The 16,490-nt window shown below is 52.9% G+C and overlaps 1 protein-coding gene across 2 annotated transcripts in view; it reads left to right on the forward strand.

Annotated features, from left to right (window-relative positions):
* CNTN2 (contactin 2) overlaps window positions 1–14,394 on the forward strand; it is a 32,160-nt gene extending 17,766 nt beyond the window's left edge. For both annotated transcript variants that reach the window (XM_057535915.1, XM_007182788.2), the window contains exons 11-23: window positions 1,328–1,478; window positions 1,600–1,727; window positions 2,060–2,235; window positions 2,759–2,879; window positions 3,380–3,538; window positions 4,020–4,169; window positions 6,297–6,367; window positions 6,683–6,917; window positions 7,263–7,375; window positions 8,481–8,667; window positions 9,009–9,121; window positions 9,609–9,777; window positions 10,185–14,394. In XM_057535915.1, coding sequence (XP_057391898.1) covers window positions 1,328–1,478; window positions 1,600–1,727; window positions 2,060–2,235; window positions 2,759–2,879; window positions 3,380–3,538; window positions 4,020–4,169; window positions 6,297–6,367; window positions 6,683–6,917; window positions 7,263–7,375; window positions 8,481–8,667; window positions 9,009–9,121; window positions 9,609–9,777; window positions 10,185–10,294 — 1,883 coding nt within the window. In that variant the 3' untranslated portion in view covers window positions 10,295–14,394. The remainder of the gene's footprint in view (window positions 1–1,327; window positions 1,479–1,599; window positions 1,728–2,059; window positions 2,236–2,758; window positions 2,880–3,379; window positions 3,539–4,019; window positions 4,170–6,296; window positions 6,368–6,682; window positions 6,918–7,262; window positions 7,376–8,480; window positions 8,668–9,008; window positions 9,122–9,608; window positions 9,778–10,184) is intronic.
* The last annotated feature ends 2,096 nt before the right edge of the window (window positions 14,395–16,490 follow it).

Raw genomic sequence — 16,490 nt, forward strand, 5'->3', positions numbered from 1 at the left:
GGGCGTTAGGGGTTGTGAGTTGCAGCATTTCTAAATGCACACGCTCACCTGGCAATTTTCCTTAGTTTTCCAACAGCTTCTGAGTAGAACTCAGGGATTTAAGACAGGAGATGAGACACTAGATGGAGCTCCCAGAGGACAGGGTCTCTGGCTTGACCCGCGTCTGACGTGGACAAAGTAAATGTCTGCCGCCATGAAAAAAAGGTGGCAAAAGTCCCTGAACACCAAATCAGCTAGATTTGGGTTTAATGCAGCCCCTTTGCCTGTGTGACCTTCGGCAAGTTATTAATCTCTTTGTGTTTCAGTTTCTTGAATAATAAAATGTGGGCAATAACAGCCCAGCCCTCATAAGCTGCTGTGGGGATTAAAGGAGATGATAGAGCTAAAGCATGAAGAACCTGCCCATCACATAACAGGTGCCCAGTAAATGTCAGCTAGTCCAGTATCCTTAGATGTGTGACTTAAGCTTGTAGTCTGTTTCCTCATCTGTAAAATGGACAGAACGGTACCTACCTCATCCAATTGTAGTGAGGCTTAACTAAGACTCATTCATTCATTCAACCAATATTTCTTCAACACCTCCTAAGAAGTGAACACGGAAGATAAGGTCTCTGCCTTCAAGTATCTTACAATCCAGTGGAGAGAGGGGGGCATATAAACACAAAATCAAACAATTAAATAAGATAATTTCAGACAGCCATAAAAAATACAGTATAAAGAAATTCCCGCAGAATGCTGGGGGTAAGGTGGGCCAGTTAGAGGGGATGGTCAGGGAAGACCTCTCTGAAGAAGTTGCATTTGGGATGTGAACCAACCATGTGAAGATCTGGGGGCTTTCCAAGCGAAATGTATAGTAAGTGCAAAGGTCCTGAGGCAGGAAAAATCATCGCATCTTCACGGAACCAAAAAAAGAAGAAGAAGCAAATGGCCCAGGTGATAGAGCACAATGAGTGAGGGAAGGAATGGAGCAGGATGTAATCAGAGAGGTAGGGACTCCTTTGTGAGCCCTTGGGAGGCGTTGGACTTTTTCTGAGTGTCTGTTTTGTGTTCTTAAAATGATATTCCTGGCAGCTGGGTGGAGAAGAGATTGTAGAAAGAAAATGCAAAATCAGGAGGGCCAACCAGCGGAGATCTGGTGGCAGTGGGGGTGATGAGAAGGGGCTGGATTCTGGCTATTTTGGAAGCGGTGCTGCTAGGGGTCACTCGTGGATTGGCCATAGAGGGAACATAAAATGTTTAACATGTAGCCAGGTGACATCTGACTCCAGGCCAACGAGTACTGGTTTGATTCCCTGCATGACTGTGGGGCACTCCCCCTTCCTTTCAGCACTTGCCCCCGACTTTAGGCTGAATCCTGTAAGGCGTCTGATCCCCGCAGCCCGAGGGGGAGAGATCGTTATCCCCTGTCAGCCCAGGGCAGCTCCGAAGGCCGTGGTGCTCTGGAGCAAAGGCACTGAGATTTTGGTCAACAGCAGCAGGTACAAGCCCCACCCCACCTGAGAAATACCTGCCCACCCTCACTCTCCTTGGAGGTGAGTCCCCTTCCCATGACTATAGTGTGTCACTGGGTTGGCCAGATCTGCTCTGTCCTTGCTGCAGAGTGACTGTAACTCCGGATGGCACCTTGATCATAAGAAACATCAGTCGGTCAGATGAAGGCAAATATACCTGCTTTGCTGAGAATTTCATGGGCAAAGCCAACAGCACGGGCATCCTGTCTGTGCGAGGTAAGGACCATGGTTTGGCTGAGGTTGGTGACTCAGCCACCACGGGGTGCCATCCCTCCTCGCCATTGGGCTCTTGTGTTCCCATGTTCCTCCTAGTCTGGTTTTGAGGCTACCCCAGGATTCGGTTTCTCTTGGGACTGCCCCCAAACACCGCCATCCAGGATATGCTCCTGCCTCCCTCCCACGCACTCGTGGGGCTGCTGGGATGCAGCTGTTGGCCACGCTGCCTGTTCTCTTTCCTGGGGCTCAAGACAGAGCCTCTCACCCTGCCCTGCTGCCCTGGCCTGGGCCTACTTCCTCCCCTTCCACTCAGGGGCCCTTTGTCTTGGCAGATGCAACCAAGATCACTCTAGCCCCCTCGAGTGCCGACATCAACTCGGGAGATAACCTGACCCTGCAGTGCCACGCCTCCCACGACCCCACCATGGACCTCACCTTCATCTGGACCCTGGACGACTTCCCCATCGATTTCGACAAGCCTGGGGGTCACTACCGAAGGGCCAGTGTGGTAAGGCCTGAGACCAGAGAACCCAGGGCTCCTCCCTCCTTCTGGGCAGACAGGGGACCCACGAGAGCCATCAACACCCCCAAAGCTTTTCCCCCTTCCCCCGGGAATGCCATGACGGCAAGCTCATCCCTGGGTTCATAAGCACCCTCCCTTAAACGGGCAGTTCCCCGGATTCCACCCGACATCTATGCATTTAGAAGAGGGTTAGGGTCAAACCTGGAATTCCAGACACCGAACAAGACTCACTCCCCTACTGTTGTTATCCTGCCCCCTAGCGCAGATGATATCATTAACTTGAACCATCACTGACTGTCTTCTGTAAAAAAATGTCATTTAATCCCCAGTGGTACCAAGTAGAGAGTAGCCGATCCCTCCCATGGAACAGAGAGGAAGAGCGAGGTGCAAGGGGTCTGGGGGAGTAGCAGAGCAGGGCACTCTGAGCCCTGCCTCCTGTGCCCTGACTCAGGCACTAGCCCAGGGCTGCTTCCTCTGACCTGCCCCGCTTCCTGTCCCCCGTGTGCAGAAGGAGACGGTTGGGGATCTGACCATCCTGAACGCCCAGCTGCGCCACGGTGGGAAGTACACATGCATGGCCCAGACGGTGGTGGACAGTGCATCTAAGGAGGCCACAGTCCTGGTCCGAGGTGATGGGGTTTCCCACCCCTCCCCCACCGTGACACCCTCAGGGGCCGGCTGGGCTAGTCTGACCTTCGCTCCCTAACTCCCACCTCTCCCTGAAAGCTGTGGGAAGGGCTCCTAACAAGTCTGTTGAGCTGAACTCATCCCGTGGTTCTTCGCAGGTCCTAAATGAATAAAATATTCTTCCTCCAAAGCTAAAATTGTAAAAAATCCACTCCTAACACATCCCAAGACTGGAGAACTTGCTGAGGCCAGAAGTTTCAAAGCCTCGTGCTGGGAAATCTATACACCTCTCTGTGTGAGAGCCTCTGTGACCCCTCCAGCCTTGGACACATCCTTCCTCCTCAAAACACCCCATGCACCACTCACTACTGCCCCCATTTCTTGCCCTCCCAACCCGGTGTGTGTTTCCTGCGCCCTCTGTTGCTCCCTCTTGGTACTGCACCAGCCCAAGCGAGCCTGAAGGAGGTTGGCTCAAATTTGTTGCTCTGACCTCTTGGTGCAGGTCCGCCAGGTCCCCCAGGAGGCGTGGTTGTGAGAGACATCGGTGACACCACTGTCCAGCTCAGCTGGAGCCGTGGCTTTGACAACCACAGCCCCATTGCCAAGTACACCCTGCAAGCTCGCACTCTACCTGCAGGGAAGTGGAAGCAGGTTCGGACCAGTAAGTGTGAGGCCCCACCCAGGTCAGTACTGATTAGGCCTGGCTGTAGGGGGGGCGGGGAGGGCTGGGGGTCAGAGGCCAAGGCTGAGCCTGGATCTTCGAAGAGGGACAAGTGTAGACCCCCTGCCTGCAGGGAGCTCCCAGGCCATTAGGGAAGATGGTCACACAGGCGGCAGAAGAATGGGGACGAGAGTTGGAGGGGGAGGCACTCAGTCTGCACCCTTGAAGCATTGGCAGAACTATTAATGGGTCAATGAAAACATTCATGTGGGTGTGGGGTGCACACAACATCTTACAAAGGCTCCAAGGCAGGGAGGTCTACGAGTTTCCCAATCATTCCTGAAAAAGGTATTGAACTCTTAATATAGCGGGTACCACCGTGAAAGCTGGGTATAAAAAAGTGATTCATACCTAGTCCCTGCCCCTTTCCATCCAGATCAGTAAATGAAGTGCAGAACACTGACTCCCTGGTGCCTTGCAGATCCCACCAACATCGAGGGCAACGCCGAGACCGCCCAGGTGCTGGGCCTCACACCCTGGATGGACTATGAGTTCCGGGTCTCAGCCAGCAACATCCTGGGCACTGGGGAGCCCAGTGGGCCCTCCAGCAAAATCCGGACCAAGGAAGCAGGTCAGAGCCCTGGGTGAGAAGTAATGTCAGGGCACACACCCTAGCACTCCTTAAAGGGAGCCCCAAGCAAGCAGCAATTACATGGAGTTCCAACCTTGCTCACCAGGCTTCGGACTCTAACAAAACAGATGGGAAAGGAACACAAGTCAGAGCGAGGCCGCAACACTGCACAACGTACTGTGCCCTGGGCCACAGCCTGTCAGGGCTGGAAGCCAGCCAGTCCAAACCCCTCATTTAAAAAATAGGCCAACCTTACAACTGCATGTGAATCTACAATTGTCGCAAAGTAAAAAGTTTAATTTTTTAAAAAATGGAAAAACCAAAGGTTGGAGGAAGAAAGGGTCACACTGGCAGCGCCTGGACTTGAACCCAGGACCATGGGGTGATGGGCAGATATCCTCCCTGGAAGTGCACGAGCTGCAGGAATCAGTTAATGAGGAAGGGGTGTGTGTGTGTGTGTGTGTGTGTGTGTGTGTGTGTGTGTGTGTTTGTGTGTGTGTGTGTGTGTGTGTTGCGCAGGGCACTAAGTAAGCAGCCGGTGCTCTAAGTCCTTCTTTAGATGGTTTCTTTGGGAGCAGGAGGAATGGACAATCTGCCCACAACCCTCCCTGAAAGGCAGGTAGGTGTCAGAACCTGAGTGGGGAAGGAAGGGAAGAGGTGAAGGTGAAGGCCCAGAACGAGAACCCTGGGATCCTGAGACCAGCAGCATGGAATCAGGACCTGCCTCCCCTCCACACCCACCCAGGCCTGCCCCGCTGGATGTGTAATGAGGGTCTGCCTTTTTGTGTCCATAAACATGGTTTCCTATGTGCCCCATGCTGACTCTCCAGGCTCTTTCTGGAATCATTCAATATTTTTAACTGGTACCTCTCCTGAGTAAAGAATTCCAGAAGGAGCACTTTCTTTGATTGAACTTCTTGGACAGTCAAAGGGTGAGGAGTGGTCTCCTTCACTGTAGTATCCAGGAGTTGAGCACAAAGACAGCTATGGTGCAGAAGAAAGACGATGAGATTTCAAATCAGAAGAGCTGAGTTCAAATTCAAACTGTGACATTTATTAGCTGTGTGACTTTAGGCAAGTCACTTAACTGCTCTGGGCCTCAATCTTTCCACTCTGAAAAGGGTAATATTAATGCCCACCTCACAGGATCAAATGGGTAATGTGTTTAAGTGCCCTTTGCAAATGAGAAGGCCTTAAAGTATCATCAGAACCAAGTGATAAGTCTCCAATTGCTGGATCATCTACAGATATATTTTAACCCTCAGCCAAGTTACCCCCTGCCAAGCTTCACTATCTAATTAAATACATTCTTGTTTTAATATCAGCCTTTTGAATACTAGAGACAATTAGGAAATTAAGTCTGCCATGAAAATAAAAAATAATAATAATAAAACACCCTGTAACCCAAAAGAAATGTTTTTTGGATTAACTGCAGTTCTGAATTATTTATTCCCCTTAATTTAAAGCAAATTGGAGTTGGTCTCTGCTACTTAGTTTAAACCAACAAGAGGGATGAGGATAATCATTTATGGAGTGTATACTGTATGTATATGCTAGCCACTGTCTTGTTTAATTTTATTCTTCTTACAGCCTTTGAGAGAAACATTATTATCCTCATCTTACGGAGAGGGGAATCAGAGGCTCAGAGAGGTTAAGTAACTCGCCCAGAGAAACTCAGCTAGTAAGTGGCAGAGGTGGAATCTGATCTCAGGTCTGCTTGACTGCAAAGCCCACGTCCAGAGGGACTCTTGAAGGACAAAACCAGGGCCCATTGGAATAGTTTCAGAAGGATAGGTGTTAACTCTTCTCTAAATGTTTGGTAGAACTCACCTGTGAAGCCATCTGGTCCTGGACTTTGGTTTATTGAGAGTTTTTAAATTACTGATTCAATTTCAGTACTGGTAATCAATCTGTTCATATTTTCTATTTCTCCCTGGTTCTGGTTCAGTCTTGGGAGATTGTACTTTTCTAAGAATTTGTCCGTTTCTTCTAGGTTGTCCATTTTATTGGCGTATAGCCAGGGCCCATTGGAAGAGTGTCCTTGGCCTAGGATGCTTTTCGGTCTCAGACTCAGAGCTTTTGTTCCCTCACTGCCCATTAACTGCCTGTGTCCCTTGGCCCTGACAGCCCCTTCGGTGGCACCCTCAGGCCTCAGAGGAGGTGGTGGAGCCCCTGGAGAGCTCAGTGTCAACTGGACGGTAAGCTGCAAGGACAGAGGCAGGACTCTGCCTCCAGTTCTCTGGGGGGACAAGTTCTACCCCACCCTCACCCCCACCCGCACCTGGTGGGACTCGTCTCAGGAGTTGAGCGGCACGCAGAGAGGACCCAGACAGAGCCACTGCACGGTCCTGACTCCAGAGCAGACAAGGTCCCCCCCCTCCCCTGGTACCCACTGCAGGGTGGAACCACCGCAGTCCTGGGCCACCCCTCTCGGTGAAGGCTGGGGGGGGCTGGAGGACGGGCAGGGAAACGCAGCCGCGGCCCCTCGCCCACGCCACGCTCTTGCCCCTCAGCCCATGTCCCGGGAGTACCAGAATGGAGACGGCTTCGGCTACCTGCTGTCCTTCCGCAGGCAGGGCAGCACTAGCTGGCAGACCGCGCGGGTGCCCGGCGCCGATGCCCAGTACTTCGTCTACAGCAACGAGAGTGTCCGGCCTTACACGCCCTTTGAGGTCAAGATCCGCAGCTACAACCACCGCGGGGATGGGCCTGAGAGCCTCACCGCGATCGTGTACTCGGCTGAGGAAGGTGGGCCACCCCGGGGCCCGTGCGGCGTCCCCACCCCAGCAGCTTGTCCACGGGGTGTAGGGTGGCGGAGTGCTCCTCACACCCCTGCTGGGTTCCATAGGTGGGGTGGGGAGGACACCTGGCTTCTAAGCCCCTGGCTTCCTTCCCAGCCCTCGCTACCTCGTCTCCCCTCAGGCCTAGAGGAGGGAGGCTCTCTGGAAAGAGAAGTGGGCCCCGGGAGATGCTCTGCACCCTGCACCCTGGGCTCTTTAAAATCCTAAGAGAGGGCAGTCCCAGTTGGCAGCTGCTCTGTAGGGCACAGGGAGTGCCTGGGAATCCAAACCCATATTCTGTGTCGGTCCCCAGAGCCTAGGGTGGCCCCTACCAAGGTCTGGGCCAAAGGGGTCTCATCCTCAGAGATGAACGTGACCTGGGAACCGGTGCGGCAGGACATGAATGGTATCCTCCTGGGGTACGAGGTGAGCACTGACCTGGGCTGGGAGAGGAAGGGGTCGGGGGGTCAAGACGCGGGGGCACCTCATGGCTTGCTAGTCCTCCTCCTGGACTCACTCATCCACTAACCAGGCACACAGCACGCAGTCTATGCAGCACCGTGGACGCAACCTCAGCTAAGCCCCTCTGGCTGATGCCTGTGGACAGCCTTGACGTTACTGCTTGGCTCGAGCCGGCCCTGGACGCTGTGGGAGCCCAGGGGAGGAGGAGCGGTTTCTGGAAGGGGCACGGCCTGCCCGTTTCATGCCAGAGCCCAGTTAGCCTGGCATCCTCAGGCCTGCAGAGAACAGCACGGCCTCCTCTATGTACCAGCCGCTCATCCTGTCCCTGAGGAACTCGGGGCCCGGCAGCTTCTGACCCAAGACTTGGGCCCACTGGTGACTCCACACTGGGGTACATGTGGGGGTGGATGGAGAGTGAGAGAAAGCGAGAGGAAGGGACAGAAGGACAAGCAGGAAATGTCATTGTCTAAGGGAGAATCATCATACTAGTGATGCTGTAAATTCCATTCAGGAGAGTCAGCTCTGGGCTCTAGCACGATGGGTTAGGCGAACCCCACTGAGGAGATAGCTGCAAACTCTGCCATTGATTTGGAAGACTATCTAGAAGGCCTTGGTGTTACAAGGTCTATGACAATGGGTTTGCATTTACTAGGCAGCCCTCGTAAGCTTGCTGGAGTGCGGGCTGGGGGACTACTTTGCAAGTACAATATGCATTTCATAGCCTTTAAACAGAGTCCCCACGGGATTCCTTGAATTAATTAAATGGGGTTGGTTTCAGCAGGCCATCACTAGGTTGAGTCTGTGCCCACACCCCCACTCCCTCGTTCAGCCCACGTATTAAGCTCTCTCGTTGAACTGGGCACTCTGCTGGGCACCAAGAAGGGAGCAGCAACTTACATCAACTTGTCCCTGCTCTCTTGGAGCTCATGATCTAGTGTCTGGGTTCTGAGACCTGAGACTGAGTTACAAGCACCAGCGAGGAGCAGGATGCAAGTCCAGAGCCAGGGTCAGGGTAGCCCCGAGGTCCTGGGTTTGACGGCTGACCCTAGGGTACCCCTGCCCCCTTCAGATCCGCTACTGGAAAGCCGGGGACAAAGAAGCAGCTGCTGACCGAGTGAGGACAGCAGGGCTAGACACCAGTGCCCTAGTCACCGGCCTACACTACAACACCAAGTACCATGTGACTGTGCGGGCCTACAACCGGGCCGGCACTGGGCCAGCCAGCCCTTCCGCCAATGCCACGACCGTGAAGCCCCGTGAGTCCGTCAGCCTGGATGGGGGTGGAGGGGTGTATTTTGGAGGGGGTGCCTCTAGGATCACTCTTTCCCCGAAAGACAAATGCTCCAGCCCACAAGCCCTGGGCGGGACAGAAACGAGGCAGCACGTCTAATAATAATAAGGGAATGGAATTCATGGCCTCTGAAATGCCTCCCTTTTCTCCAACCTTTGTTGGAGTTTGTTTCTCAGGCAGTGGTGACAGAATGTTCTGGGTACAACTGCTTTGGGCAGACGTCTAGAAAAAGGCTGGCTAAAAGCAAGGGGGTGAGTGGTGGGGAAACATTAGGAGGTCTCCCCGACTCTCTCCCTCCTCTGGCAGCTCCACGGCGACCCCCTGGCAACATCTCCTGGACTTTCTCGAGCTCCAGTCTTAGTATTAAGTGGGACCCTGTGGTCCCGCTCCGAAATGAGTCTGCAGTCACCGGCTATAAGGTAAGGAAGGGATCAACCAGGCATTGAACGCTGAGGAAGAGCTCACTTGTATTTCCGGCAAACACAAGGGAGCTGCAGTTTCTAGCCAGAAGGATCTGAGTTAGGTGTAAGCAAAGAGTTTGGGATTGTGAGTGGCGTGAAATTCACGAGCAGTTCTTCAGGGAGCATGTAGTAGAGACTAGAAGAAAATGGTATGACTGCGGAAAGGCAGGGTTCATTTCACGGGGGCAGCAATGGACTGGGTGAAGTCTGGGTCCTTCTGGTCTAAGGAGTCTGCAAAACCAGTTCAGCTGCTTGCAAGCTTTTCTCCTCCCAGTGAGAAGCTTGTTCAAGAGCCTGGACCTGGTCAACAGGAAACAGGAGGGGTGAGGAGGCAGGACCTCGAGGGCCCAGAACCGTATGGGGTCCTCCCATTCCTGGGCCTAGGGAAGAGGAGAATCAGTCCTGGCGTAAGGAAACTCTTGCCTGGCTAACCCCCTTCCCACAGATGCTGTACCAGAACGACTTACACCCGACTCCCACGCTCCACCTCACCAGCAAGAATTGGATAGAAATTGCGGCTCCTGAAGACATTGGCCATGCCCTGGTGCAGATTCGGACCACAGGGCCAGGGGGGGACGGGGTCCCGGCAGAAGTCCACATCGTGAGGAATGGAGGTGCTGTCTCTCCCCTTATCCCCCAGGAGTATCAGGGTCCATCCAGATGCCTGACGCAGGAATCATTCCCACCCAAGCCAGACCCCAACCCAGCCAGTCCCCAAGGGGGAAAAAAGCAGGCAGGCAGGAACCAAGTGCAAAGTAGCCCTGGAACTGCCCTTGCTGCCCCCTCCTTCCCACTCCCAAACATCCCTGAGGGCCGAGAGGTGAGTGCACTCCTTTCACGGGAACAAAAGCAGAGGTCCTACAAAACACTGCAGAAGGAGGGCTGAGAACACCTCCCTGTCCTGAAGCCAGCCCGCTGTGAATCTCCTTAGGAAAGGTCTGGATTCTGTCCTGAGGGTGGGACAGGGATGTGCAGGTCCCAGGCCCAGCTCACTCAGCCCATTTCCGCCTGCTGGTTTCAGGCACGAGCATGATGGTGGAGAACTCGGCAGGCTGTCCAGTCCCACATCCTGGCACCGTCCTTTGTCACTCCGTGGCGACGCTGATCCTCATAGGCTACCTGGAGCTCTGATCTCGGCACCCCTCCCTCTCTGCCACAGCTGGACACCCACCTCCGTTGGACACAGCCAGCTGGCCCCAGTCCCTTCCCAATGCCAAGGTGGCCCAAAACTGTGCCTGAGAATGACTGGTTTTAAATACCTACTTTAAACAGTGCCCTTTTCGTAGGAGGTAGGATATTTCATATTCTGCCACAGGATAGAACCCATGCGAGGATTTTTTTTCTTTAAATCAAGAGGCACCAGACAGTAAGTTCCATGATGATACTGAACCCTATGCCTGGGCCCTCTAGGGTGCCTGGATGGAAGGAAGACCTACAGGAAGAAGAGGGTTTAAACATGTATCTGCGCATCAGCGGAGATAGCACTCTGGGGCCGCATATGGACTCTGCTCCAGAGAGCGGAGTCCTAAGCCCGGGAACACTGGACAGGAACAGGACAAAGCTTACACAGCAGCATCTCTCAGTCTAAGGAGAGGGCCAAACCTGGGGGCCAGGGACTCTCCTACTTTCTCCTCTTACAGGACAGCACGGCTGGACCCTGACATTGTCCTGGATAACTCCCTGGAGGCCCCTGCCACCTGCCTAGATGGCTGAGAACCAGTGCTCTGGTGTCTGAGGCCGGGAGCCTGAGCCCCTGCAGCTCTGGGGGGCGACGCTCGCGACTGCTGGGTGGGAGCTAAGAAGGGTTGAGAAGCTGAGACTCCTGGTGGAAAGGGGCACCAGACTTGGCCTGAGGCACAGTCACAATCCAGGTGACGTTGCCCTCTTAGCCAATACTGCCAACCCGACCCTGTCACCCCAGAGTGACAGAAGCCACTACAGGTGGCTGGGTGACTAAAGGGCTTGTCTTGGGCAGGTCCCCCACCGCACCAAGCCCCAGCCTGCACGGTCCCTCCCGGGTTTGGGTAGGAGGCAGGAGTGCCTCCACCGTCCTCCTCCAGCAGAATGCAGCTGTAATTCTGTGTGTCTGGAGTCAGGAGTCTTCTGAGAAGGGCAAAGGATAAATGCGGCCCTACCTGTTCGCAGGAATGCCCTGGGCCACCTGGCAACCCGTCCCCCAGGCTGCCTCGGATGCTCTTTTGCACTCCCCCAGAAGACAAAGGGGTAAATAAATGGGACATCTTAGCTTGCGCTCTGGGTGTATTACCAGTCACAGCACGTCAGAGCTGGAAGAGGCTTTAGACCTCACTGGGCCCAAGCCCCCACTCTACAGGTGAGGTAACGGAGTTGGAAGAGGCAGGGCCTTCCTCAGGTCACACAGCCTGTCAGTGATGGGGCTGGGATAGCACTCTTCCCCCACCTTCCTGTCCCAGGCTCTTTGTCTATCCAGAGGAAGGGGGCAGTGCTGAATGGCTATGACCTGGTTAAGAAGGTGGTTAAGAAGGGCAGTGGGCTATGAAAATTCTGCTTCAAGAGGTTCAGGTGGGTGATGGCATGGCTGGGTGATCGGCATGGCTGGGTCCCAACCCAAGGCGTATGCAGACTACAGGAGACCCAGTCTTTCTTTGCCTTCTGAGCCTAGCTTCTGCTGGGACCTCAATATGCAGTGCTGGCTTGAAGCCCCCTGCTCCCCTTGCCCTTGCTCCAAGAAAAGAGGCCAAAGCAAGGACAGGGATTCCCCAAATCCAGGTAGCAGTGGTGGCACAACCAGGAAATTCCAAAGCCTATGTTGTGACAGGTGGCCCTTCACATATAGGAGCAGCGGGACAGGCATCTTGTAGGGCACAGGCCCCCTGAGCCTGGTTTCTGTAGTTTACAGTTAGAGCTCTATTTTGTTATGGTTTTTAAATTTTTTAAGTCCTGCTCTATTTTCCTGGGCAGGTTTATGTTGGTGTTTACCCACTACAATTTTTTAAAAATGTAAGCTCACATGCCTTCTCCCTGCCACCACTGAACCTACCACCCTGCCCCTGGCCCAGGACTGCCTCCTTGGAGCCCTCCAATCAAACCCTCCTCACCTGCTCCCATCCTTCACCCCCATGCGAGGTGCTGGGGGCTCAGCTGAGTGACCATTCTTCCATTGCAGGGACCCAAACTTGGTCTAGCATCCATCCTGGTCCCCCATGGCTGTGATTTGGCCTGTACCCAGCTCTATCAGAAAGGGGATGCTGAAAGTAGAAAACCTTCTTCCAAAGTTTAGCTGATTCTTTCCTCACTGCCTTGGCTGCGGCAGGAGCAGCAAAGGGACAGGTGTCTAGATGCTGGGCCGAGAGGGCTGGGCTGGACCGGCACAGGAACTCACCTGTGCAGCTGGCGGCTGCAGCCCCTAAGCTTGCTTGAGGCAAGAGAGAACGACTAAGAGTATTAGTTCTGTGGAGGCAGACAGACCCTCTGGGAAACCCAGGAAGGGTTTTTCTAACCAGGAGAACTCAGCCTCAGGAAAACGTAAGCCCCATGCAGGGAGAACTTGTTTGGGGGACACAGAGCTGGACTAAAATGGATGTTCCTGCAGGCCAAGACTCAGGCAGAGTGCTGATTAAGACTGAATAAGACAGCAGGTGGCTTGAAGACACGCAGGCATGTAAAAGGGAACAGCCTGTTGGTGAGGTGACTGCACAGGAGCTGGTGTGGAGGCAGAAGAAGAGATCAGACAGCTTCTCAGAGTCCCCTCCTGCCCAAGAGGACTGACTGTCGCCTTCGCTGCCCGCATGGGTTGAGGCTCGCTCCTGCTGTGGTAACGACTCGATCCTGGATCTCTCCCCTCTCACATGCCAAGCCCCAGACAGGCAACCAAGGGGAAACAGCCACAAACCAGTACTTCACCCTACAGCTTAGTGGCCAGCAAGTGCCTGAGGACTAGGGACAGGCAGCGCTTCAGGGCTCGGGAGAGTCTCCTTTCTGCGTACGTTGGGGCTCAGCCTATAGCGCCCTTTGCCCCGGCCCTGGCTACTCGGCCCTGGTTGCTCCAACAGCCCAGATGTATACCTCACCCTTGGGGGGGGGGGCAGCTCTCTTCAGGTGGAGCCTCAGGGCCCAGCGCGATTGGGTTACCTACTTTCATCCAGGGAATCAAATGATACAGGTGATCGCAGGGAACAGGAGGGCCATGGGTGGTGGTGGTGGGGGGGCGCTCTTTTTGATAAAATGACAGGAGAGACGTCAGAAAAAAACGTCTGCAAGGAGACCCTGGGCTGAGTAATTGAGAGGCTTCTTCCTTTTGTAGGGACCTTTGAGAAATTTTGACAGCTGTTTGTCTTGGGGTCTAGGGTAGGTGAAGACTGGAGGGGACGCTGCAAGTGTCCTTCAGGGCTGGGATTCTTGGAATCAAAATGTGCTCAGCACAGGAAGAGTCTTGGAGCTCCTACCTGCTGGGGCCCCTGCAGCATGCAGGGGGGAGTGACTGCAGTCACAGTCATTTACGCGGCAAGGCTCACCCCAGGCATTCTTTTCCCAGCACACACCGCTGCCTCTTGGCAGCCGCAGGAGCCAGGCTAGTCTACTCTGGGCAAGAGCCCGAGCTGGCTCTAGAATGTTTCACTCCCTTCATCTCTTCCCCAGCTAGAGGACTGTGTGCTTCCTGATCTCAGAATACGATCGCCTACTGGGCTCCTCTGTATCGGAGGGATAGCCGTATCCTCAAACCTGGGTTTGAGGCATAGGTGTAGCTATTTCCCTGGCTCAGACCTAACCTGGGCTTCATCCTGGAGATGAGCAAGGTTGCCAGAGAGGCTCCTGGAGTGGCATGAGGCATTAGATGGGCACTTTCAAGGAACTTCAAAGAGCTCCATGGAAAGAGGTGCCTGGTAGCTGTATATATGGTCATAGGCTTTGGGAAGGCGGGACAATAAAGGGAAACTGGAGAGGAAAAAACAAATGGGTCTGATAGCTTTCCCCAGAGCCCTAGGAAGCCTCATGCCCTCAGATGGGGTGCACCCTGCTTTGGCCCCCAGACTCCAACTGACCCACCCCCTCCAGGGCCTGCATAGCTTAGAAAAGCTCACAGCTGGGCAAGGGTTGGGGCTTCATTGGACCACTGACTTATCTCAGTTTTTGTTAAAATGGACCCGCTCCCACTGACCTATTGTCTGTCTCTCTTACACGTCTTACAATGGTAGTTATTTATTGACTCTGGTAGCGGGCAGTTCTTAAATAAAGATGGTTTCTCAACCTGCCGAGGCAGCTGGCACCAGCTGCGGGTGTTTTTATCCTCAGACTCAAGAGTATCTCCTTGTCCTGTTCTCTAACCCTAGGCTTTTACCCAACACCTTCAGCCTTCACACAGTCACCTCTAAGGAAGTCACAACACACGGTCCATACTGCTTTATTCAGTCCTGGGAGGGGAGAAAAACTAGGCCAAGCAGCTTTAAGGCAGGCCTCAGCAGATCAGAGCAGGCATTCTCCTAGGCTGGCTGGCTTTACCTAACAGGATGGGCAGTAAACAGTGCTCATCTGATGGTACTGCTCCGAGCTTCCCTGATTTTTAAGACATTTGAGGTACAGGTTTCTCCCGCTCCTCAAAAGTAGAGTGTTCCTATGAAATCTTTCTTAAGCTGAAATGGTGTAAAGCAAAGAAGCAATTACCTTTTTTTTGAAACAGTGAAAATCCTCTTCAGACTTCTTTTCAGTTAGCGAAAACAGGTACGAATGTAGGTTTCTCGTAAAACCAAAGTGGTGGAAAGTGAACTTTCAAAAAGCGGGGGATACCTGTATTGACTCAACAGTACCAAAGGGACGTCTTCTCCCTGCAGAGACATAGTGACCTCCTCCTGGTGAGAAGGTGCCTCTAGCCTCTGTTCACAACAGCCAAAAGAATATGAATTTCTAGTCACATTTTCCAGCTGCAACACTACCATGCATTCAACATTTATCACAACTTCTATTACACCTGAGATGTGTGATACACTTACGCAGGTGTGTAAGTGTTCAATTCTTTTGGTGCAAAGCAGGTAGGGCTCCGTGCTGACTGAGCCTGACAGCTTTTTTCAGGGAAGAGGGAAAGAAAGCAAGGCAAGCAGAGGCCCCACTACTTGGTGCTGAGCTGTGTGCCCAGGGCCTGTTCAGCACAAGAAGCCCAGGCTGACGAGCCCCTGAGGGGGCCACATAGATAGTGGTAGTTACCACAACACAGCCTCGTCAGGAGCGCTGGCCACTCTGGAGCCCAAATCTTAGTCCAGGCAGCATCTCCTTGATCCTCCAGAATTGACCCAGAGGCAGACCACATGCACAGAATTCAAAGAACTAAACTGGGCTTTGGTCTGCACTAACACATCTGAGGGGGTTTTGTTCTCTTCCCTGTTCAATCCCCTCACATCCTCAGAGTCAAAATTCAAGATCCCAATGCACAGAGGGCTGTAAACCTAGAGCTGTACAATATTCCATCCCCTGTTCGACTACCAGCTTACAACAGTATGCTGGAGAAGTTATTTAGCTCTTCTTGGGCCTCAGTCTTTCCATCTGTAAAATGGGAAACACCGTACCCCTCAACCCTCCTCAGCAATGTAATATTAATGTTTTACAGTCCTCTCTCAAAGCAGAGCAAGCTCTCTCCTGACTGCTTCAGCGAAGTGTCCAAGTCTAAAGTAATGAGCTTCATTAGTGACATTTCCCAACTCATGCATGTCTGGTCATTCACAGTTTACAGAGACGTTTTACTCACAGGATCTCATTTGATCCTCACAATCATGTGTTTCAAAGATAAGCCTCAGTTAGCTTGCTCCATTACACAGTCAATAGCAGGAACACAACAGGTCTTCTGAATAACATCCTATCTGAGGTAGAAAGAATGGGTGAAAGGGTGTGTGGAAATTTTAAGACCTTTTCAAAATAAGAGCAATAGTTAAAGACTCCCTATGCATGAGTCTAAGCCGGTGGTTTTCAACCTTCGCTATATACGAGAATTATCTACAAAACTTCTGAAAAACAAAGATGCTTCTGAACTCATGATTTACATATACCTAGGACACTCAAACAGCCTAGAAGCAGTGACTCCCCAGTGGCAATGAGCACATCTGGCACCCAGACCATGGTTTCTAAATACTACTCCCCACACTAAAAGGAACAAGAGCCCCTTGGAGAAACAGAGTCCCTTGGAGAATCTCCCTTGGAGATTCAGGTTTGGAGAAAGTAAAGTCCAAATGTGCATCTGAGGCATCTTGCTATAGCAAGGACATGCTCAAAGTCAAGTGGGACCACACCAAAGAGACAAAAGAGTTGGCTTGAAGGGACTTCTGGCCAAAACTGGGAACAATTTGAACATCAAAAATATGAC

This window comes from Balaenoptera acutorostrata, chromosome 1 (assembly GCF_949987535.1).
Source record: "Balaenoptera acutorostrata chromosome 1, mBalAcu1.1, whole genome shotgun sequence".
NCBI classification, from domain to species: domain Eukaryota; kingdom Metazoa; phylum Chordata; class Mammalia; order Artiodactyla; family Balaenopteridae; genus Balaenoptera; species Balaenoptera acutorostrata.